This window comes from Rhinatrema bivittatum, chromosome 1, assembly GCF_901001135.1.
Source record: "Rhinatrema bivittatum chromosome 1, aRhiBiv1.1, whole genome shotgun sequence".
NCBI classification, from domain to species: domain Eukaryota; kingdom Metazoa; phylum Chordata; class Amphibia; order Gymnophiona; family Rhinatrematidae; genus Rhinatrema; species Rhinatrema bivittatum.
Window position 1 is genome coordinate 724,735,725 of NC_042615.1, and position 25,425 is coordinate 724,761,149.

Consider the following 25,425-nt stretch of genomic DNA (forward strand, 5'->3'; position numbering starts at 1 on the left):
CGGGCCTGGATGAATGCCCGGCCCCCGCCGGCCGCGAATGAATGCCCGTGCGATTTCGGCGCTCAAGGTGTGACGTCACGTGACTGCCTTGAGCGCTGAAATCGCACGGGCATTCATTCGCGGCCGGCGGGGGCCGCTGGATGAATGCACGGCCCCCGCCGGCCGTGAATGAATGCCCGTGTGATTTCGGCGCTCATGCCTTGAGCGTCACGTCATGTGACTGCCTTGAGCGCCGAAATCGCACGGGCATTCATTCACGGCCGGCGGGGGCCGTGCATTCATCCAGGCAGAGGGAGCCGGAGGCCGCTTTCGCCGCCGGCTCCCTCTGCCTGGATGAATGCACGCCCACCCGGCCGCCTTGAGCGCCGAAATCGGGAGGAGAGGAGAAGGGAGAAGGGACTACCGTAGCAGGCCCGAGCCTTGCTACTTTTTCGGGGGTTTTTTTTTTTTTTTTGCTTCGGGAGGAGGGGACAGGACTGGGGCTGCACAGGAGACCGGACGGGGCCAGGGCAGGTAAGCAATGTTTTTACACTTTTTTTACACCATTTTTTACACTTTATTCCCGTTTTAATTTTCGAACACCACACTAACACCAAGTAGAGGGTGGCGGTAAACTAACAGGTTAAGGACGCGGCAAAATAGCGGGTTACAAAGGAGATAATCTGAGCGCGCGTCACAGTATCGGAGGGGAATAGCTAATTCCTTCATTATACAGCTAATTCGTTCATTTACATAGCATATACATGCTGCGTGCGGAAAGGGTTATGCGTCTGTTTTAAAAAGCGCTAAGGACGCGTGAAACTGGAGACTGTATCACTGAATCGCCTTACGCGTCCGAATTGTGCGCTCCCAGCACGTTACAGACGGGAAATCTTCAACTGAACGATACTGTATCGAGCCGTTAGTTAGCACATCCTGTCCCCCAACATGCAGCTTCTCCTGGAAGGCTACCAGTTAGGAATGTTCGGTTAACCACAGCCTTCTGCAGCAGTGCTCTGGAACTAAACATGCAGGGGTAGATTTTAAAGAGGTATGCGCGCTACCCGACATGCACACATGTAGGCCCGATTTTATAGCAGGCGCACGCTGCCTTCCCCCGTTCCCTACCTCCGCACCCCACCTTCCTTTCCCCTACCTCCCGCACCCTTTCTCCCTACCTTTTTCCTTGTTTTTCTTTTATTTCCAAACTTACTCAGCCCTGGGGCTGAAGTAAGGTGCGCACCTGCCGACTGCCGGCGCTATCCCTGGCACAGCGGTAAATGGCCTCTGTTCCGGAGGCCTCTGGCCACACCCCTGTCCTGCCTTTTTTGCAAGCCCTGGGACTTATGTGCGTCGCTGGGCCTTTTGAAAATAGGCCCGGCTCACGAATGACCGGTTACGTGCATAACCTTTTGAAAATCCGGCCCACTGTTTCTTTTAGTAAACCACTTTCCAACAAGTCCCTGATAGTTTCAACCACTCTGGAGAAATACTCTTGGACTAAACAGTTTTTCTGGCAGGAAAAACCTTAGTGTTTTAATTAGATGCAACCAATCTAAGTCTATAGCTGTGCTTGTGAATCAAACCAAACTTCCTTTAGGGACAATTACTCACAAATAAACCCAGGAGCAATGTCAGTGCTTTCCCCACTAAATACTATTATCCTTTTAGGGAGCTTGTTTCCACTTTTAGAAACCTTGCTGTTACACTTTCTCTTTAGGGTTCAAAGAGGAACTTTTACTGCTAAAACATTTCTCAAACAAGCCTCCTTGTATCCCCCTGTTTAATGAGCGTTTAAATCTTTACAGCATCCCAGTATAACTGTCTATCAAAAGAACACACAATTCCCACATTCATAAGTTTCTCAATGTTGCACAGCTAAACTTAGTCTCCCTAACCCTTTCCTTTCAGTAGAGATGTTTAACAGACTTGTATAGTGTTCATGTTGGCTTTTCCGTAAAGCCAAACTTCAGTAGCTTAAAGTAGAGCAGTCTCTTCCTCATTAGTCATAGCATTAGTACTAGTTTGTCCCGCTGTCTCAGAATCCTCCTCTATAGCCAGGCTTGCTCCCTGCTGCTCCAGTGCTACTGCAGCCACCTCTTATACAACAGAAGCAGCTGCTTAGGAAGGTATGACTAGCCACACCTGATGCTCATTCTTGCCTGCTATTAATAAGCAAAAACAAGCAAGGGATTCTTGGGGATGTAGTCCTAAACCAGAATGACTTCATTTTCTCAGCCCAGTTATAATCAGACAAAGCAAACAAAATCTGCCTTTTCAAAGGCATAGTCCCTTTTCTGCTCCTGAACCAAACCCTTTCAGGTAGGAAGAAATGGAGGCAGAGTGGCATTGTATATTTAAAAAAAAATAATAACATTAAAGTAACAGAACTTCAGGGTTTATGAGGAAGTGCTACTGTATAATGATAATATTCCTCAAGTTTCTAAAATGTTTTATTTTCCCAAATGAGCTGGTGGTATGGGAAAAGTACACGTGAATAAACCAAATTTAAATAACAACCAAATATTTTAATTGTATAAAAAAAAAATCATTATTAAGTCCCCCCCCCCCCCTCCCCTGCCTCCTCTTGGAAAGTTTTCTTTTCTTGCTAATAAAAGTTATAAATAAATTAAAAAAATCACAGAATTCTGTGACTTTTTTTTTTTTTTATATCAATGCAGCGTGAGATGGGCATGATCAAGGCCAAGTGTGACCTGTGCAAAGGTATCAAGGTTGGGTGTGAATGCTCTCTCTCATATATAGATATCCAATACATTCTTCACACACTTAACATGCTCAGTGAGCACTGGTAGGCGAAGGACAGCTGGAATTAGGGCTATAGGATCATTGAGGTAAGGTGGATATGGCAGATAAAGAGAGTGGGCTCTCCCTTCAAACCCCTCCTCCTTTCTGCCCTGGTGATCCTGATCCTCTGTCACCAGCTCCCCCTTAAATTCCCCAGTGGTCTTTGTACCCCCCCCCCCCCTCCCACCCCAGAGGTCCTAAAGCCACTATGGCTAACAGCCTATCCCTGGCGATCCTTGAGCCCCTCCTCTGCCTGGAAAATCACCTTCTGCAGCAACTATCTTCCTATCTCTCTTCGACCAGTAAAGTCAGCTGGCTCACCTCTGCTTTGTGGTGGAGTGGAGCAGACTGGTCTGCTGTTTTCAGTCTCCTTAGACAGTGCTGTGAGACCTGGACTTCAAAAACATGGCCTGCTGCTCTGCCTCTTAAGACTGAAAAGAAGTGCCTGAACTACTTTCAAAGTCTTGGGTTATAAGAAATATTGACATTAAAAATCATTTGCAGTTTTGAAGCTTTGAATTGAAAATGGTCCGTCCCCCCCACCTAGAGAGGAGGGGGCAGGAAAGGCCAATTATCTTTTGTCCCTGTTTTATGTATAATCAACAATTAATAAAGTTCAAATCAATTAGATTAATGTAAAGGTTTGTGTGAAGAAAAAAGATGTCCAGAACTTAATTTTTCTCTGAGGGCCACTACTGGCCAGAGCAAACGTAAGTCTAGTTCTTAAGACTCCAAGGACAGGAATTAAGTAATGCGTAAGTTTGTATCAACTGGATGGATCGAATGAGGTTAATCATCTTATGAATTTCACTTGCCCCGTAGAAGCATTGACATAACAATGGCCAGAGAAGTTAGAAATGGTGTTCTCAAAGGTGATGGAAGATACCATAGCTGTCATAGTTATTTGTATGTTATCCAAATGGGGCGTATACTTGTCACTACTTTCTTGAGGAGAATTTCTGTGATTATTTTGCCCATCCATATGAACCCCACATGATTGGGTTAAGATGAAGCAGATTCAGGAACAAGACCGGTGAGACTTGGCAATCATGGTTAGATGAAGTAGTATTCAACAAGGTCAGAAAGTTTGAAAGCAAATAATGATTCTTGGAACTAACAGGTGGTAAACATTAGGAGAAGTCCTCAGGAATATAGATTGAAAAGTTTGTCTTGTTAAAATTCCAGGGTTGATACTGATAGGATATTCTGAGAGTTGTTGTCAGTGGGTTGTCCCAGGATTGAGTGGCTTAGTACAGGGCTTAATTTGTAGACAAAAAGGAAGTGGAAATGGGGAAGATGGGTGGGGCCAGGGTCAGATGGGAACTGTGTAAAAGGGCAGGACCAGGGCCAAGTGTGAACTCTCTTATATACACAGTTACCCAAATCAAAGCCACGTGGCTGCCATTGTCTCAGGGTATGCAGCTCCAACACTCTCTGTTCCTCTTTGCTTTCTCCAAGGGCCGGGGGGAGCAATACATAATCCATGCAACTACTGGCTCCGTTCTTTTTCCTCATAGAAACTAGAATTGATATACACTGACAGGTCTGTTCTGCTTTTTTGAGTCCCAGAAAGAAGGTGGCAGAATGCCGTTCTGGGTTGTTCTGCCAGAAATTAAGCTCTCAGCAATGGACACAAAAAGGGGTTGAATTATTACAAACTGAAAGTTATAAACAATAGTGCCATTCATCGAGGCCAGGGCTCAAGCCTTGACAACTGGCATTTCTGCTCACAAGTTTCAAACCTATGCTAATTCAAACCGCTTTTTTTGAGTCTGTTTTTTGCTCTGCAATGCCTGCTTCAGTATCATTCCTTCTGTTCCTTGCAATACAGGAGAAGTGGAGGGAAAGGGGAACAAGAGGGAAGGGGCTGGATTAGGGAGCAGAGTGGCTCCTCTCTGTGTGCTCCAAACTCACCCCCTCACTTTCTCTTCCCTGCAGGCTGCTTGGAGGGGAGGGGGTGGAACAGAATAACCTTGCTGCTGTGCAAGAACTGCATTTCAGGCCATTCTCCAACAAATTAAGCCCTGGCTTAGTATCTGTAGAAGCAAATCCAGGCTAATGACAGTAGAAGCAGGAACTCTGAGCATCTTCTATCTATGCCAGCCACCTTCCCTTTGGGTTGGACCCTCTGGTACTGTTGGCCAGCAAGGCAGGAGAGGTGAATGAAGTGAGAAAGATACTTGGATTTGAACATGAACAAAATTAATCTTTGGGCTTGTTATTACCGCTGTACATTATTTATACAGAAGCCAGGGAGGAAGACCATGCCAGGAGCACAGGCTGTAGAATTAGGAGATGGCGAAATCTTCCAAATGCAGGAACAGAGCCAGAGTAAGGGGACTGAAACAGGACCAAGCTTTGGCAGTTGACTACTGAGAATGCCTCTGTATAAATACAACTTTTGCAGGAAACAAGATGGGTCACCAAGGGATGCAAGGAACACCATGCTGGGAGGATGGAATAGATAGTTCAGGTGGCTCACAGTGCCATCTGTAGGCCAGAGGAGCACTCAGCACCAAATCCATAGATGGCAGTTTTCTTTCAGCCTGACCAACGGATAAAACTTTCACTAGAGTGAATTTCAACAGTGTGAAGGCATTGCAGGTAGTCATCCTTATGAAGTCAGGATATTTTACCTGGATTGTATGGCAAACATCGTTCAGCTGAGTCAAAGATGTGAGATAGTTCAGTGGTCGGTTAGAGTCCATTCCAGAGATAAGTGAGTCAGAATGAAGAAGGGGGTTGTTTAATCACATCTTGTGTAGGAAAACAGTCTTTATCAGGGGGCAAGCACGTGTCTATTGCAGGACCCCAATGGACCTCTTCCAGTAGAATTCAGGTAGAATGTTGGAGAATTTAGCAGATGAGGGACTTCAAGGCCTATTCACTGGCAGGCCTTGAGAGGCCCGTTTCAGTGGGTTTCAGACGTGCCTCATCTGTGTTTACTGTTGCAGGTTCAAAAGAAGATTTCAGGTTTGATTGCTCTGAGGTTGGAAGCAAGAAGAGTCAGAGTCAATGACCCACTCATAGGCCTTGCCTGTAATTTCAGTAAGTGGAGCAAATATCTTTGGCATGGACACAATGGTTAACTCTTTGTAGTTGTAAAGATGAATGAAAGGGCAGTCATCTGCTTCTCAGCCTAGCAATGTGGTACAAGCTTTAGCGGGCGATGCATGGATCCTGGCTTTCTCCTTTGTAGCTGTAGGTGTGGGGAGTAATACTTGATGTCTATTTGTGGTCTTGAACATGCAAAATGGATCTATTGAAAAGTACTTTGTAATATAAAATAATTGTCTGTTGGTCAAAACAAATCACATTCAATCAAGTTTATGTTCAGAGCTGGAGTGTCAGATACTGGCATGGCGTTTAGTAATCATTTCAAAAGTAGTGTCTGTGTATCTTTAATATATCTGGCAGAACTGCTGGCAGTACCTTTAAGGAGTGTTAGTCAATTTAGATTTAATAATTTAGTTCATCTGTCCAGTTTAGTTAGAGAAATTTATACTTTATATTATTGCAGTTCTGAACTCATGCATAGAGCTCATTTACAATTGCAGAAAGAAAACCTGAGGTGTGGCCATACTTTATGAGAAATAGTTCAAGGTATGTAAAATAAAAATATTGGAATGTTCAAATTAGAACAGCCATGTCCAACATTCCAATAAATGATGATAATAGAATACCAACATCATAATTAAATAAAAATGAATATTAGGTCACGTTCCAAGATTCCATACCCATATAAAAAATATTTAAGAAATTTGAATTTGTCATTTCTAAGGAAAAGTAAAAATGAGACATGTATATCAATAATTATTTTCAATCTTGGGAAGAGTCTTTTGCCATTAGAAATGTATCTTAAAGATTATATGGACAGAAAGATAAAAAATATTCTTCTATTGTAATACCAAAAGAGTCAACTTTTGTAAAATAGCTATTTGCAAACCCCTACAGTATAATATACATTTGCATATTAGTGAAGATTGATGTAATCTATAAATCTTTTGCTGAAATGCTAGAATAACTTAAGCCCATCTCTCCTTGAAATTTTTCTTGATTGTATTTAATGTACAAAGAATTCAAGTTCAGAGCTGAGCAATGCCCTTTTTTTCCTAATTGTTTTTAAACACATTCCGTAGGGGTGGGCAGTTCTCGCTCGGGCGCTATCTTGCCTGACTATATCCAATTTATATTTCTGTACAAAAAATGCATTTTAATATAAGAGAAGAAAGAAACAGGATTAATCCTTTTTTTAAAGGCAGTTTGAAAAACATGAATGGATAAGAAATTCTGTGATTAGCATTAAGCAGAGAGACTGAAGAATAGAGAAAAGGCAGAGAGATTGCTATTTTTGTTTTATTACTTAAATAAACTTAATTAAGCTAAAACGTTTTACATAAAGGTACATACATTGCATTAACTAATTGGAAGCAGGATAATGGAAAAACAAGATAAATTCCAAAATGCATACTGGACAAGATGTCACATCTCAAAATATTTAAATTTTTGCATAATGACATTTGCCTTCTATATAAATAATGTATAGCAGTAATAACAAACCCAAACATTAATTTTGTTTTTAAGATAAAAATTTATGAGAAGCGAAGGAAGCACATACTCTTTCTTCATTATTTCCTTTTTTTTTTTTAAGTCTATTTTTCTTATGGTAAATCCTTTAAAGGAAATGTGTTAGCTACATCTAGGCACAAGCAGAACTATTTATCTAAGGCAGTTTTGCTTATCATTCCTAGTAAACAAGGCAAGGGGGAAGGGAGGTTCACAAGCCATGGCCACAGGGGCCATCCATAAATGATGTCATGCTCTGACGGGAGAGGGTTACCACTTCTGTGACGAGGGGGTTTGGAGATTTGTGACAAAGTGTGACGAGAGGAGAGTGGGGGTTGATTTCATGCCAAAATAGTGTGATGTCATTTATGGACAGCCCCACAGTTCACATAAGACAAACATAAAACTGTTACGTCTTCACTAGATAGCTAAAAATACAACTTTAAATTCACATATTGATAAGCAGCATTATTGCTTATCAATATGTATAATTCATACATATGCAGCTGCAGAAGCAGCCCCATATTCCAAAGCATGCTTATTCTGTCTGTAAGTTCTCTTACAGAAATATATTGGATAAGAACATAAGAACATGCTATACTGGGTCAGACCAAGGGTCCATCAAGCCCAGCATCCTGTTTCCAACAGTGGCCAATCCAGGCCATAAGAACCTGGCAAGTACCCAAAAACTAAGTCTATTCCATGTTACTGTTGCTAGTAATAGCAGTGGCTATTTTCTAAGTCAGCTTAATTAATAGCAGGTAATGGACTTCTCCTCCAGGAACTTATCCAATCCTTTTTTTAAACTCCGCTACACTACTGCACTAAGCACATCCTCTGGCAACAAATTCCAGAGTTTAATTGTGTATTGAGTGAAAAAGAACTTTCTCCGATTAGTTTTAAATGTGCTACATGCTAACTCATGGAGTGCCCCCTAGTCTTTTTATTATCCGAAAGATTAATTAACCGATTCACATTAACCCGTTCTAGACCTCTCATAAAATTTTAAACACCTCTATCATATCCCCCCATTCAGCCTTCTTTTCTCCAAGCTGAAAAGTCCTAACCTCTTTAGTCTTTCCTCATAGGGGAGCTGTTCCATCCCCTTCATCATTTTGGTCGCCCTTAATATGAGATCTCAGACAGCGCAATATGAATGTCTAGGCTCACCCAGTTAGTTAAATGCTCTCCTGAACTTCCCAGAGAGCCAGCTCCAGTATCTCCAAGGTGGATTGTACCACCAATTGCTACAACAATGGAACCCTCTTGTGCCCCTAAATACCCAGGGGGTAACCTCTAAATGACTTTCAAGAAAATGGATATTTATTTTCGGAGTTTAAATTCTGGGGTAAATCCTGGAGAGAGATGAGCTAATGTAAGGAAAGGGAGCAGAGTCTGTCTTTGGTGCTGTGGTTTCAGAAGGAGTAGTAGTCTTTGAATTGATGCTTACTTGGTAAGGAGAAGGCATGACTATTGTACGGTGACATTTGAATATGTCATCTCTTTATATGTTTCATGTGTTTTTTTAAATTACCTTGTCTATTCAATATGACATTTTTGATGTCTCCCACTAAAACATGTTACACAATCTAACTTAAGCAAAACTGGATTGCATTTAGCCTTTTAGTTGTATTGGAATGAAAATAGGGACTGAATTAGGGTTACCAACTGTCCAGGTTTGGACTGGACAGCCAGGTTTTCAGGCATGCTGTAGAGTGTCCAGTCCGAAGTACCGACCGGACACTAAATGTCCGGTTTTGCAGGTGGATCCTCTTTTTTTCCCCCACAGCCTCTTAGGCTCTGACCTGCCTTTCTCTTCCTCCAGCAGTGGAGAGCTGTGCTGTATCCCTGCCTCCTTTCCCAGGCTCTGATTGGATAGCATAGGGAGAAGGGTGGTTTACAGCACAGCCCTCAGCTCCCAGTGGTTCTGCAAATACATAGATACAACTGTTTAGGCAGTGGCAGGATCTAAAATGTATGCAAATGAGGGGGTACCATTCCCCAACCCCCAGTCCTGGACTATGGAAAAGTTGGCAACCCCAGCCTGAATCAGTGTATAAGTGCATGCTCATAGGCCTTGTCTCCAGCAGTGCAGGTCTACCATGCTGGGGGTAGTAAGAGCAGGGCTGTCTTGCATCCCTGCTCAAAGGGTTGCCTCTGCCCACTCCTCCCTGCACCTTCTATATGATGTCTGAAAGCAGAAGACTCAGGAATGTTGTACAGGAGAAATGAGGCTTCTGTCTATGGTGGTAGGTGAAGGATCAGCTTGCAATGAGAAGGAAGAGCAGAAGTGAGAAAAAGAGGGGGATGATGCTGGGCAGGAGTGAGAGAAGATGCTAAGAGGAGGGATGCTGAGTAATAGGGGGAGTGAGTGAGTGTGAGTGCCATACTGTCCTGGAATCACTGCTGCATGAGGGAGTGCTGTGCCAGAGCTGCTGCCAAAAAGGGGAGAAGGGCACCAATTTCTGTTTTCATATAGGCCTCTAATTAGCCTAGAGCTTGTCTTGGGTGAGGTGAAAGGGGCTTTCTGACTCAATCCCTACACTGCCTGATTTCCATTCATTTACAGTACAGCCAGAATCCTCATGTTCACAGAGTTGCTGGGGCAGGGACTGGATCTCAGAGGGCCAGATGAATAAGGATGGACATCAGAGGTCTCCAGGGGGTGGCAAAGGATAGACAGCAGAGGTACCTAATGGGAGGCTGGACAGCACAAAGCTGCAGTGAGATAAACAGCAGAAGGTTGGCGTGGTGGGGGGTGGATGGACTTTGGAGGTTCACAAGTGGTGAGGGAGAAGAGGTAGACATCAGAGAAATGGTGTGTATTTGTGTGTGTGGAAGGGGGGGGGGGGGGATAGAGAGATGTAGATTTCAACAATCTGCAGAATCAATTTTAATCAGGACAAAGGAATTACACTTAACTGAAGATAAAGTTTGCAACTGATAAATGATATAGTGTAGGCAAACCATAAATAGGAATGCCTATGACGATTAGCCACAACAGGATCTAAATCACGAACCCATTAAAATATGTAATTTGCCTAAAAGTCTAGACAGCTCTTTCCTCTGTGGGCCGTGTGAAGAAGTTATGCTGTGCTACGCAGCAGTAGTGATTTGAAGCGATGCAGCTCCCTAGTCCCTTTGCGGCAGACTGTGCTAAAGACAGGTGCAGCCGCCTGGGGCAGGGGGTAGGGACGATGGATCTTTGGGCTCGGCAGCCGCAAGAAACAGGAACCTTCTCGTTTCCACGGCAACTGGACGACGCGTGCAAAGAGGCGGGACTCGCCCGGCGAATCGCACAGTCCGAGCCCGCTGCGAGCGCCAGGCTAGAGCGGTTCTTTAACCGGGAAAAAAGTGCTGCTGGCGACGTCACAATGCAAGGCTCTCCCGCCCAGCCAGTGAGGTGAGAGCGCGCTTGTAAATAAACTGGCGCTGGCTGCGGCGGCGCCCGCAGATACTGTGCAGCTGTCCCGGCCGCTATATCTCTTCGTTCTGCAAGGCTGCTCCGGCCCCAGCTCCCCACCCCCCCCGCACATCCCTCAGCGCTGCCCCGGCCCTCAGCTCCCTGGCACCGCCTCGCACATCCCTCAGCGCTGCCCCGGACCCCAGCTCTCAGTCACCCCCCTGTACAACCCTCAGCGCTGCCCCGGCCCCAAGTCGTTCTCACCCCCCCTCAGCTCCCGCCCGGCTATGACGTGCGCCCTGAGCCCTGGCAGCAGGAAGCGGGCGTGGGCGCGGAGCCCGGAGGAGCGGCCCGGGAGCCGCTGCAGCAGTGCCCACCGCAGAGCCCCGCTGAAGCGGAGCCGGGATCCGCGCTACCGCCGGCAGAGCTCCGACTCTGGCGTCGCCGACCTCTTCGATACCCCCAGCCCATCGCCGACCCCGGATGAGGGGAGTCCGGGGGATCGGGCCGAGGAAGCGGCAGAGGAGCAGCAGCAACAGCTGGACCTGCGCCTGTTCCGGGACTACGGGCAGGAGAGCTACTGCTTCCAGAGGCGACGGGAGGGCGCCTTCCTCAGCCCGGACTCCCTGGCACACCAGCCTCAGGTAAGGCCGAGGGCGCAGCCAAGACACTTCAGTAATGACAGAGAACCCGTGGGCACGGCCTCTGTACAGCAGCTGGGAACGTAAAGAACACTTTGTTCCACATGCAGCAGGAATGGAGTTGATTTTCCTCTGTTTTGTTTTGGTTTCAGCACTCCAAGCCACCGTTTTGAAGGTCCCAGGCTCTGGCTGGCAGCGGATTGCCTTATACTTATGGAAACTTTTTTTTTTTTGACAGGTGAAGGAGGAGTCCCGCTGTAAACTCATCAGCTGGCTGATCCCGGTCCACAGACATTTCAGTCTCAGCTTTGAATCTCTCTGCCTGGCAGTGAATATCCTGGACAGGTTCCTCTCCTGCACCCCGGTAGCTGCAGACTGCTTTCAGTTGCTGGGAGTCACCGCCCTCCTGATTGCTTGCAAACAGGTAAGCCACATTTTCCCTTCCCAAACAAAATTCTGGCCTTTCTTTCTCTCTTGGAGATAATGTTTTTTTTCTATTGAAAAATGGATTTAATAGAAATTGTTCTAATATTTTTATGATACATTTGTATTGAACTTAATATTATATCACATACTGCTTGTTTGTCTACTTTTATTTCTATGTAAATCGACTAACAGGGTTACCACATTATATTGTGGAAATCTGAAAATATTTCCTCATATCAGGTCCTAGGGCCTACATTATTTTATTTGACAGGCTCGTTAGCCATAGCAACATACTTTCCAAAAAAGACTAATGTCAAATAAAGTAAAATCAGTATGATAACCCCCCCCCCCCCCACTTCCTGTTTATTCAGACTTTTGTTTCAGTCCTGAGGATATATTAGTGCTTAACGTTTTAGAAATCACATACTGTCACAATTTCTAAATCTAAAATTCTTGGGATCTTGTTTTAATCCTTTTCAGAATTCCAAGGCAGGCATCAGGTTGTACATATAAAGCCTAAGTAGAGTAACAGTAATTGAAAAGTGGACTTGGGAACAGTTTTTTTTTAAAGGAGGTGCCTGAAACTGTATTTCAAAAAAGGTGTAAAATATATAGAAGTAAAACAAATTAGCAGATATGAGGAAGGATACCCAAATACAACATCAACAATGGGTGCAATAAAATAAGAGAGAAATACAGCCTTTATGTTAAAGAATCTGACTAGTTTAAGAAAAACAAATTAATTATATTTTTCCTTTGAAAGACTAGCAAGTGAAGGTTCAAATTAATAAGTATCAGCACAGTGAAGCACTTCAGAATTGTAATATAATTGTTGTTTTTATTCTTGGAGAGCACCTCGCCGAAGCAGATGTTAATAACTTTCTGTTCTTCCCTCGTCTAGGTAGAAGTGCATCCTCCCCGAGTGAAGCAGCTGCTGGCTCTCTGCTGCCACGCCTTCTCCCGGGAGCAGCTCTGTAACTTGGAGTGCATTATCCTGCTCAAATTACACTTCAAGCTCGGAGCTCCTACCTTAAACTTCTTCGTGGAGCATTTCACTCACTTGCGGGTGCAAGACAACCAAGCCTGTGACCAAGACTTGAGGGAAGCAATCAATGCCAAAGCGATGGCTAGAGGGATAGCAGAGCTCAGTCTGGCAGATTATGCCTTTAACGCCTATCCTCCTTCCCTGCTGGGCATTTGTTGTTTGGGACTGGCGGATCGGATGTTAGGTCATCAGAAACGATTGGACCTGCGTACGAGTGGTTATTCGGACAGCGTTATAGAGGACTGTATAGCAAAACTGAAGCTTCTAGTGTCTCTGAATGGAAATTCCTTACCACGGTTGCTACCGCTTGAATTTTCGAAAAAGCATATGAAAACGGAGTGCTGAAACTGAAGGAAAAAAAAAGAGAACTGTGAATTAATTTTGTTATAGTATTAGAAGCAGTTGTTTGTTGAAAGAATTATTTGATTCTTTTTCTTCTGCTTTTTTACATGCTGTAACATGTAAAGATGACTGAGACAATAAGTCACATACCTCTTAAATAACAGTATTCACCTATTATATGGCTGCTTACTTGAATATTAAAATGGTGCAATAGTTATTGCTAAAACAAATTTGAACTTGATTAACTATAGTGTCTCTATGAAGAAACAGGAAGTGCCACTTATATTTAAACAAGTACTGTATTGTTAATGCACTGAAACAGAATTTGTGTAATTTCGTTCAGAATTTTGTATATTGTGTTAATAGGATGAGTGTATAGCTTATTTATTTGGATAATGTTCATTTTTGAAGCATCAACTACTTGAAAATAAAAAGCATTTATTAATAAAAATCTAATTTAACACTGGCTTGCTGTTGTATTTTTTTCTCTATAAGAACAAAATGATACTTTTATAAGAGGAGGAAAGATTACTTTATTGGTTTTTTTTTATTTTACTTTTAATCATTTATGACCGCTCACAAAAATCGTTCTACATTGTACAAAAATAAACATTAACGGTGTTAGTCTTAATACCTGAAATATAGACTTAAAACAGGATGGCAGACGTTGTTGTATAGAAATTACTTCAGAAGGAAAAAATATAAATGACAAAATATAACAATATTTATGACTTTATTAACAAAATAATGGTGCTGTCAGTTACTAATCTTTAACTCACGTGACACTATGAGGAAAGTACTTTAGAAATGGTATTTGTTTCCTTTTGTAGACCTGGAATTTCCTGAGCCTCAGGAGATTAACTCACATTTACAATTCTAGGCTGGTTTCACTAAACACAGAACGGCAAATTCATGCTGACTCAACAGCTTTCTCAGTAAATATTGCCAGCGTCCACTTTACCACACACAAAAAAAAGTAAGCCATCATTGCTTTTTAAATATACTGCATAGTGTACATACAAGTCAATAAACAGCTGCAAATGTATGGAGCTGAGTTTAGGGTTAGAACAGCAGCATGCAGCTTCTTACTGGTGGTGGGGATCTCTCCTCTTTCGTAAGTCGTGTTCGCTTCCTTTCACTTTCTAATTTATGGACAAAATCTACCCCGTCCATCAAATTAAAATGGTTTTAGGAATTTTCAACTGGAAATAAATGGTGGCCTCCCATATTGCTTTTGAAATTGTGCTCTGGCTTGTGCATAGATATCGTGAGTCGTTCCACGTACTCTTTTTAGGTAGGTTCTGCTCGGCCAGGTCGAAGAATCGCCCCACATCCCTGTCAGTTATAAAGTGGTCCAGCTGGATTTCTGCTTAATAGTCCATAAATACAAACAGCAACATAACCAAGTAGAAAAAGGACCATTGCACACTCCTGAAGCAATGAATAGGAAACGTGTAAACATCGCCTGCCTGTTAGTTTTTACTTATTATAACCATATACATGGCAGTCTTTTGGGGATCAGACCAATTCAATCTTTGATGTGATGAGTTTTTAAGATGCTTTTATATTTAGCAGAATGAATCGGCGGACTGAAACTTCTGCCCAGCGATCTGGATATTAACTGTCTCCAGTAATCTCTTTCACTCGCGGCTCACAGTGCTTGAGATCGGGCTGCGAATTCCATCGGAGCCTGGGACAGGGCTGGAAGAGGGAGAACTAGGAACGCCGGAAATGGCAGAGACTGAAACCGAACGGACTGCTGGCCCCACGCAGCTGCTAAAGCGGGGGCTGAAGGATTAGCTGAAGACATAAAGGGGCACAGGGTAGAGGAAAGGGCATACGCGCTGGCACATGATGGTGCCGTGCAGAGCTCGCGGAACACTTGAATCTGTGTGTGCGGCGCTACCTTTCACCGGACCAGCATCAAAAGATATCGGAATCTGCAGGGGTAGCGTGGGAGGTGGCAAACCTACCAACCTTTGTCCCTGCGCTATGTGGGCATAAAAGTTGGTAAAAAGCCATGGCTCCGGCGGTCCACTCTAATGTTACTATCTACATTTTCTAGGCTGCATATGTCATGCAGTACATCTGATAATGATCGTGTTCCAAAGTAAGGTATCAAAAGCTACAAAACCTCCTGCTTCCTGACATCATGGAAGAGCTTTGAAGTCACATTGCCGAAAAATCTGTAGCAAAGGAGTCACTCTTTTATAAGAAAGTAACATGCAAGCTATTGATTTCGGTTCTATCCACGTTTATTTACTTTTGGCCATCGCTAAATCCCACCTTTCCACAATTTGCCACACCTTCTTTTTGCCCCGTGCTAGCAAAGATCTGGGAGTGGCCAGAGCGGGAAGGCGACTTGGGGCGGATACGGGCACAACCGCACGGCTCGCCCGCCAAGCCTCGCGGAAAGGGCGCCCTATGCGCGTCCGCGATCTCCCGGGGGACGCGCACGGCGCCGCGCTGGCAGAAGGCGCCACCTAAGGCGCTCTCTACCCCGCTTCCCTGCCAGGCTCCGCCCCCTCTTCTTTCCCAGGTCCCGCCCTCACCCCTGTGTCCGCGCGCTCGCTGGCTCGTCGCTCCCGGGACTGGTGTTGCTGCCAGGGACGCTCTGTCTTGGAGACGCCTTTCTTTGGCGCCACTGCAGCTCCGATTGGAGCAGAGGGGTAATAACGGGTAGAACTTTCTCCAGGTATAAATGCCATCTGTCCCCTAGAGCAGAGAGAGGGGGGAGGCTCTCCCCACTCAGGCCATCCAGCAAAACTTTAATGTCCAGCTCGGCTGATTTCTTAGCTGTTTAAACCAAATATACCCTAGGTGATAAAAAGCAGAAAAGGGCACAATGCAAAACAGAAGAAAAGCTTTCGATCAACTGTGTCCAAATAGGGTCCTGGATCTGGCTAGTAGACAAATTAAAAAGCAAGTGAAAACAGAGAAGAAGGTGCGTTTGGGACAATTTGACCTTTTTCCTATTGGGGATGTCGATAATACGCAGATTGTCTCACATTCGTAATTCAGATTGATATCATGATTTTTATTTTTTTTTTTAGCATGTAACACGGAGGATATTTGATAGTAACAGTCCAGTAACCGTTTATATCGATCAATCGCCTGATACAGTAGATTCAGGTGAGTTTTCCTCTAGGACACGTAAAAGTATTATTTTAAGGTTAAACCCATTTCCCTCAAGAATAAAGCAGCAAATCTGTGGTTTAATCTCCATCTCTTATAAAGTAAATTCATTTCTTCTTAGGCAGTGACCAGTTTGAGTAATGTTACTGAGACTTGGGAGTCTCTGTAGTGCTACCGATAGAAATAGCTGCAAACTATATGCACAAAAACTGATTTTATGTTTCTTAAATATTACTGCAAAGTCTTTATGTTTTCCAGCACTTTCTACTATTGATTGGCAAGATCTAGCAGACTGTACTTCAGTTCTTCAACAAGACTCGATTAATAATGTCAGCACCCGACAGGTAACGATTGATTAGCTCTTGACAGCAGTCCCCAGAGACCATTACTCTTCTATCATAGATCTGCTATCCTTACAATTTTGTTGCGTTCCGATGAAACCAGTAACTTAACTACCAGTGCTATTTTACATCATATATTGTTTCATAAATACTGTCCAGAATAGCTCACAGATTTTGTTTTTAGTATTTTATTTGTAAATACTTGGTTGAACTCAAATACAAAAGCTATACAACTATGTCAAGCCAAGAAACATATATAGTGAATATCTAGTGATTTAAAGTGATTTATATCTCATAATTGGAGATAACAGAATAACATGACATGTAGAAGAAAAATGCCCTTTAGAAAAACTGTTTATATGTTGGTTCAATGTTTTTTGGACCGGGTCATGGCAGTGGAAGTCCTCTGATTAGCCAGTAGATGGCCCTGGAGGATTGATGGCTGGACCTCCTTTCACTCTTGGATGCTGTGAACAGTTGTGTTTTGGAATATCAGGAAATCATGTACCTCTTATACTGAAAATAAGGAAAGGGCAGGCAGCCCCTTCAGAAGAGCAAAAAATAGTTTCCCCCATGTTGTGACTATTTGAAAAATATTGACTGTATCTTGCCTTCAACACAGGTTGGAGAAAAAAGAGAAAGGAGCTCTTTAATTGGATCTTTTTTGGTTTGCAGAATTAGCATATTGGCGTTCTCCACATATATGAAGCACATGCTTTTTAATAGACCCATTAACTCAATCAAAGGATTATAATAATCAGCTTTTCATTCATATACTGAATTAGCACAGGGTAATGATGTCCCGAGATTCACACATTATATCAATATTGTTAGGGGAATTTCCTAGTATCTGGACTGCTTTTTTTAAGTTTTAATTTTCATTTTATCCTAAAGTGTGATTGGAGTTTTGAAAACACTCAGTTTATCGATTGTTTGGTTTTTTTTTGTTTGTTTAATATTAGGAACATTTAAAACAGGGTGCAGAGAAAGTAGAAATAAAAGTCATTGGGGTGGGACAGAATATTGGTTTGCAATAAAATTGTCAAGAAATTAATTATAATACAACTTGTAAGGCAAGATACAGTAAATATTTTTCAAACAGTCATAACATGAGAAAAACTATCTTTTGGCCTATGTCCCGTAGCTGACTACCATGTCATTAAAACTGCTGAATATATACAACTTATGTCCTCTGGCAGTTATTATACTATCTATGTCATAAATTATATATATATAATTAGTTTAAAATAATCTGCTTTATACGAAGTTATGCATATTTTCCAAATATCTTTTTGCTTGTACAATGCAAAAGCAAGTTATGTGAGTTAATAAATATCCAGTGTTTTCTTCCCCCCCCCCCCCCCCTTTATGGGATCAGCAATTTCCTCCTGCTCCTTTTTACTTTGATGCAATCCGAACCAGACTTTGGAGGGCGACAGTGCAATAGCCTTCATTTTCAATTGCCCGCTTTTTTCCCCCGTTTCATTACCCCTCCCCGCAAACCTAGCCAGCTATCCAAGTGGCAGTTATTGGCTAGGGGCCACGGACGATGGCTCCTGAAGCTGGCCACTAGGATTTACTGTTGCAAAAGAGCTGCAGATCCCTCCCCCAGGGGTCATGAACACTCTTCCCAAGAGGCCCCCCCACTTCCAGCAGAAACTGGGCAGGGAAGCCGGGTCTCTCCTTGGTGACTGTACCCAGCATTTCCTTAAGCCACCGGTCCAGTCCCCTGGTGCTGACTTTTGGTTCGGATCCCTCCTCCCTGTCTCCGGAGTTTAATTCTGCGTCAGTCCAATTCAAGGTGCAGTGAAGTAGTAGTGGGACATTCGCTCCTTAAGCCGAGGCCTTTTTGATAGCGATCAGCGTTAGGAAAGAGACTGTAGGTCACACAACTGGAACATTTTCAACCAAAAAGCAAGATAATAACGCATATTCTGAACTGATTTTAAACAATGCTATAGCTGACACCCAATGCCTATCAGGGTGAGAAAAGTGAAGTTTTCGAGTTACCGTTCTTAGGTGGGTGGAAAAATGACAAGAGTCCCCTTGTATTTGCTCTGTCTTTATTATTGCTTCTATTGTATACTGGGCTTTTATCCATTCAGCAAATGGCCCGACAGTTCCTTCTGATAAAGGTGGACCGATGGGAGGTGATGGGAGGGAGCACCAGTGCAAATAGAAAGCACAGCTTGTAACTGCAAGTGATTTGTTCTTTTGTTGAGTGGGAGATTACATTCCGGCTCTCTCTTTAAAAAAAAAAAAAAAAAAAGAGTGCTGGTGGTTAATAGTCACAAACAGGAAAAAGATGTCCGTGCAGACCTCGAGTTACCCCTGTCAAACACCTTTACTTACGCCGGCAGAAGTCGATCATCTCAAGAGCCACCTAGTTTTGTTTATGCACGTTCCTATAGTAAATACGTTTCATGAATTAACATTTTTAATTTTTTTATGGCTGGTTTGAGAATTATTTATCCACCTGGAAACCGATTAAGTAAACGAACCTTATTCAAATCAACAAAGTTTGGAGAATCTCAGGATTAAAAGACAGTATAGACAGCACTGGCCGCATTCCTCTGTGCAGCAGAGCCAGGCATAGACCATCATAGGGCTAAAGGTGCAAGACGTCCCTATGACTACACACATACTAATATATCGGATTGTGCATCTAGTGCAAAAAAACAGGGAAATGCATGTTAGTAAATGGCTATAAATGGTTGTGATGAGTGAAATCTGATTGTTGGAAGGAAGGCACTCTCGCTAGGAAAGCAATCTGAAATGGAGATGGAGATGTAAAATCTTTATAGAGGAGAGGAAGAGACGTCTGAATGAAGCTGAGGGGTAGATCAGAGCATTTGATTGGGGGAACAGAAGATATCTGAAGAATAGGCGGTGGGCTGCAGGCCAGCAATGCGAGTGGGAAAAAGGAGAGCCCCTTGGATTTCCTGGGCGGAGGGAGTGCAACAGGAGACAGCATGAGGAGAGGCCTGCGCACGGGTGTGGGATAGCACAGTGCTGGATGTGAAGGTAGGATATCGGCAGCGCTGTGCCAGGGTGTTGTAGGAGGGCATGGGCAACACTGTGCCCAGGTGTACAGGTGGTGCAGGGCTAGCACTGTGCTGGGATGTGTAGGTGGGGCAGAGACAGCAATGTGCTGTGGTGTGGCAGTGTACATGGGGGAGTATGATGCTGGCGTGAAGATGTATGGAAGGGACAGCACAGGGGTGGATGTGGAATGGAGCCAAGGGCAGCATTGTACTGGGGAATTGCAGTGAGGAAGGAGTATAACTCTGCTGGAGTGTGGAGGTGGGCCATGGGCAGCATTGTACTGGGGAATTGCAGTGAGGAAGAAGTGTGGAGGTGGGCCATGGGCAGCACTGTGCCAGGATATACAGACGGGGCGTGGCAGCAGGGCATTGGCATCACTGTGCTGGGGCCCGGGAGACACTGTGCCAGGAGGTGTATGTGGGGCAGGGGCAGCACTGTGCTGAGATGTGGCAGTGCACAAGGGGGCAACACGTGTGGCGCATGGTCAGGATATGTACACGGAGCAAGGGCAGCATTCTGCTGGGCTGAGGCAGTGGGGCATGGGCAGCACTGTGCTGAAGTGTGGCGATTCTTAAGGGCCAGCACAGTGCAGGGCTGTAGAGCCGGACCAGGGGTAGCAGTGTGCGCCGCAGGGCAGCAGGGTATTGGCACCACTGTGCTGGGATGTGGCAGTGATGCAGGGGAAACACAGCACCAGAATGTGTAGTAGGTGGGATGGGGGGGGGGGGGGGGCAGCACTGTGCCGGCGTCGCGTATCGTATGGCGGTGCACAAAGCACTGTGGCAGGGTGTAGCAGTAGGGCGGGGGGGGGGGGGCAGCATGATGCCGGGGGGGGGGGGGGGGCCGGGGGGGGGGTGTTGTTGGACCAGGGGCAGCACACTGCCTTGGGCGGGGGAGCTCCCAGCCCTGCCCAGGTTAATCTTTCACCTGCAGCTGTCCAGGAATGCGAAGGCTGCAGGGGCGGGGGCGGCTCCTGTTGCCGACCAATGAGAATCAAAGAGGGCGGGCTCCGATGCCCAGAGGGAGAGAAGCTGCAGCCTTGCACGTGCAGTGCGGGCTGCCTGCGGCTCAAACTCCCACCCGGCACCGCAGCCCAGTGTGCATGCACGCCCACAGCAAGGATGGCACCCTGAGAGGAACCGAGCAGCAGCAGCCGGGCACCCCACAAACGTTTCCATTTGGAAGGGTCTCGCGCATCCCCCCCTTAAGATGGCAGTACAAGCTTGTCCCCTGCAGTTTCCACCGCACTCTTTCGATTTCCAGGTATGTTTTCAGCATCAGCAACTAAAAGCAACAGGTGGCTCTGTAGTTGAGCTTCTCTAGTCTTTATGTAGTAATGTTTCCCATGTTTTCTTTTTTTTTTTCAGAATCACTGCCTGCAGACTGCACCAGATTTCAGTCTCCAAGACTTCAGAGATACTGTTGATAACTTTATATCTGGTAAATTAAAAAAAAAAAAATCTTGATAAAATCAACACACATTTTTCTTTTAATAATCTTTTAAAACACTATTGCCTTGCCATATATGAGAGTCGATATAATCATATTTAATAAACCAAACTAAACTGTATAGGAGCGATATAGGTGAGTTGTATGAGGTTAATATTATACATTTAAGACAAATGAATTGAAACACAAGAAGATCACACTGTAAGCATAGCTGGTGCATCATTTCTTTTCCTTTTATTGGCGGAGGAAAAAACCTTTAGAGATCTGCGGAATTCAAGTCCTTCTGGATGCCGCATGCTGCCTTGAATCTATAGCACTGTCCTGTCGAAATGCTGAAGCCTGGTCTAGCAGTTTCCCTGTCGTTGTGCCCTTAGAGCCGGTTTCCCTGCTGCCGCCTGCCCTGGGAGTAGTGGATTTTAATCTGCCTCGCTGCGATGTCTCTGCCTTTGCACCTTGCCTTGCGGGCGCCGTTCACCCTGCGCCGCCGGACAATCTGCTGCAGATGAGCCTGCAGACGACCGCCCTCACCGAGCAGTACTGGAGAGATGTGGCAGACCAGAACCAGAAAGCCCTGGGGGATGCACTGGTGGAGAATAACCAGGTCAGAGGAAAAGCCGCTGCTGGGAGAAAGGAAACTACTTTTGCTGTCCCTTAAGCACTAGCTGCGCCTTGTTAAATATTGGTGGTTTTTCTCAAACGTCACGTCAGCGGATTTGGTAGTTTCTTTTTTTTTTTTGCTAAGCAGAATTAATCGTTTTCTGGAAATCACCCATGCGTCTTGTAATACAGTTTAATACCTTTTGGAGAATTATGTTAGGAAATGACAGCACTTCTCTCCGGTGGTGAATTCCGGCCCCCATCTCCTCTTCCTCCCTGGCGTTTTAAGTCTGATCGATGAGGTTTCTCATTCACAGCTGCACCTGACACTAACCGAGAAACAAGAAGAGATCGCCTCCCTGAAGGAGAGAAACGTCCAGCTGAAGGAGCTTGCCAGCCAAGCCAAACATCTGGCCTCCGTGCTTGATGTAAGTCGTCTTTCTTCTGCAAAGATTTTGAATAACCTTGGGTGTCCATAAACCTATGTTAAGCAATAATAGAAATTCTTGTTAGTCCCTGAAATATCAAATCCTGGAAAGAAAACTGTTACCACCGAAAGCAACATTTTCTGTAGACAAGACGGTTTGTAAGCACATATAACTGTTTCATTTGTGATTTTTTTTTTAATTTCATTACTGAGGCAATGTAAGTCCCACAATTATATATTTAACTGAATAAAGGTGCTGCTATGCTGACCTTTACTGCAACTGCCTGCAGGCAATACAGTGATAGATGCCAATCAGGGCCATCCTTGGCAAGCGGTGGTGAACAGGGGCGACCACCTTGGGCCCCACAGTTTGATGGACCACGCGCCAGCATGGTAGCTACATCCCCAACATTTATAAATTCAGTGTTAGAAGGTCCTGCTTCTGTTGATTCTCTGTGGGCCCTGCACCCTCCTAAGGTTAGCCCAGCTGCTGATATATTGCTTGAGAGTGAACTCCACGAAGGTGATTTTTGAAAACAGGGAGCAGTGATCACAATAACAGGAGTACACTTTTTAAAGGCATGAAAACATAGTAAATCAAATATATTAGGACAAAAATGAGAATCAGAAATAAGATTTTAAAAGGGGAAGCAACAGCACCAAGAAATGGGCAAAATATTTTTGAAGACTCTAGCTCAGTGTTCTTCATTGTAAAGCTTGGGTAGGGTTGAAGCCTTGACCATTGGAACTACTGCTCACAAGTTTCAAACTTGTGCTAATTCATGGGTCCAATGTATGTGCATGCATTTTTCTGTTATCAGGAAATCTATTGTAGTTGAAGCATTTCTCACTGCCACCTCTAGAGGGCACTTAAATACCATATCTGATGTAAGAAAAACTTCTTATTTATCTATCTACATTCTATTTGTTATCCATCAGTTAACAGTCGCTACATTTTATCATGTATTGTTAGATAAGTAGAAATGCCATGTGCTGTATATGATGCACGGAGGAGAATGGAACAGTTGATGTCAGGGACTATGGATGACAGTGGCTTATTGATGATAAATTATCAATTATAGTGCAATATTTTATCAGAGGGGAATAAAACCGCTGCTGCAGAGTGGGGAATGCAACAGCTTCTTTAGCAAATGAGTATGGGAGGCTGTATTTGCTAGTATTTATCCTAGACTGTTAAACCTGTAAAGCATAAAGGGATGGATAGCTTATGTGATTTTAGGACTATATTGATATAATTAATATAATTCTCTGAATAGAATTTCAAAATTACATTTAAGCCCAATAAATCATACAACGGATATCCAAATAAAATTTAAGTAAGATTTGAAAGCAAAGATTACCCTGCGCTCTTTCGCTGTTATTGAACTATGCAGGTGACTGAATTACTCAGCCACAAAGCATCTAAATCAGGTTAAGTTTCCAATTATGTTATTGAACATTTAAATACATAAACATTGGTTTCCAGTGATTGGTTGTCACCTTCTTTTTGACCCTTATTTAAAAAAGACATCCACAAAAAGGGTGCACTTTGGTGTGTATGTGCAGATATGCTAATTATAGATGCTATTTAATTTTAAAAAATTGCATTTTTTTTTTAAATAGGAACTAATGAGCCATCGCCCAAAAGAGGATGGTAAAGTTACTTCAGAAATCTTTACTAACAGAAGTCCAACTAAAAGAAGTTTAGAAGAACTTTATGCTAACAACCAGGATGGAAAACAGGTAGATGAAATCTTGAGGGAGATTACAGAGAAATGTAATGCAGCTCTGCGGACAATTGATCCTAAGGAAAATAAACGTTCTAAATTACATGTGGAGAATCCAGCAGGCCTTGATTGCAGTGGGGAGACCAGCCCAACCATTAACATGTTTGGAGCTTTCCATGGACTGCAGACTTGCACTGGGCAGAGTTCAGTGAACCTGAGTAACAGTGATCTAGAGGAAGGCTCATGTTTCAGGACATCCATCAGAGACCACTGCACAATTCGAACCTTGGCTTTCCCTCAGGGCAATGCATTTACTATTAGGACAAGCAGTGGGGGCTACAAATTTCGCTGGGTTCCTAGCTGAGAATGAACAGTGAGCTAACTAACTACAGTGACTGTTCCCTTCTACCGAAGAACAAAAAAAGACCTGCCTCAAACTACCTGTACTCCTCAATGCTGTTGGTGCATCAGGCCAGCTGGCCCGACAGAAAGTGGCCTTTTCTGAAATGCTGGCTGACCTTACATGTGTTAAGGAATAGAAAATGGGCTGCCTCTAAAGATATTTACAAAAGTTTACCAATATTCTACATGGAGAACATTTCTGGGTTTTTTTTTAAGTTGCTTTGTACATTGTGATTTAGTTTGAAATGATGAAATGAATTTATTGAGATACTGGAATTGTTAATAAAAGAAAGATGTAAAATCTACCAAGATGCAAGCCTTTTAATATATTTCATAGACACCATAAATAAATCAAAATCTTCGAGTATCAAAAATCCCAATAGATCTCAATATTCTTCAAAATATGTATTATAAAATACCCTTACACATATCAACATAGATCAATTTAAAAAGACATACAGAATGGTCCAACACAAAAACACAACACCAAAGACAAACACAACACAAATAAACCCCAACAAAAAACAAAGACTTAAAAAAAAAAAAAAAAAAGGCCAGCACACTGTCCCTCATACTTATAAAATTTGGTGACAAAAAATAAACTCAATAATGCAGTTAACAGGTATTTTCCTCAAATATTTCACATCTATTTTCTCAAATATTGAGTTTATTTTTTGCCACCGAATTTTATAAATATGAGGGACAGTGTGCTGGCCTTTTTTTTTTTTTTTCAAGTCTTTGATTTTTGTTGGGGTTTGTTTGTGTTGTGTTTGTCTTTGGTGTTGTGTTTTTGTGTTGGACCCTTCTGTATGTCTTTTTAGATTGATCTATGTTGATATGTGTAAGGGCATTTTATAATACATATTTTGAAGAATATTGAGCTCTATTGGGATTTACCATACTCGAAGATTTTGATTCGTTTATGGTGTTTATAAAATATATTAAAAGGTTTGTATATTGGTAGATTTTACATCTTTCATTTGTTAATAATTTATTGTTAGATGTCTATTTGACTATGTGATTTTTGTGTGATACTGGAGTTGTTTACGGCCTGTATTTATTATTAATTGTAACTTAGTGTAGGAACAGAACAAA

General features: G+C 43.4%; 2 protein-coding genes across 2 annotated transcripts; both read left to right on the forward strand.

Annotated features, from left to right (window-relative positions):
* The first annotated feature begins 10,326 nt into the window (after positions 1–10,326).
* CCNO (cyclin O) lies at positions 10,327–13,618 on the forward strand. The gene is made up of 3 exons (XM_029577251.1): positions 10,327–11,397; positions 11,633–11,818; positions 12,722–13,618. Exons 1-3 carry the CDS (start codon positions 11,041–11,043, stop codon positions 13,208–13,210), a joined length of 1,032 nt encoding a protein of 343 aa, XP_029433111.1. The 5' UTR covers positions 10,327–11,040; the 3' UTR covers positions 13,211–13,618.
* A 2,276-nt stretch (positions 13,619–15,894) lies between these two features.
* On the forward strand, positions 15,895–24,600 carry MCIDAS (multiciliate differentiation and DNA synthesis associated cell cycle protein). The gene is made up of 7 exons (XM_029577259.1): positions 15,895–16,151; positions 16,261–16,339; positions 16,601–16,686; positions 21,096–21,168; positions 21,552–21,778; positions 22,092–22,202; positions 23,825–24,600. The coding sequence occupies exons 1-7, from the start codon at positions 16,053–16,055 to the stop codon at positions 24,290–24,292; spliced, it is 1,143 nt and encodes a 380-aa protein (XP_029433119.1). The 5' UTR covers positions 15,895–16,052; the 3' UTR covers positions 24,293–24,600.
* Positions 24,601–25,425: the final 825 nt, after the last annotated feature.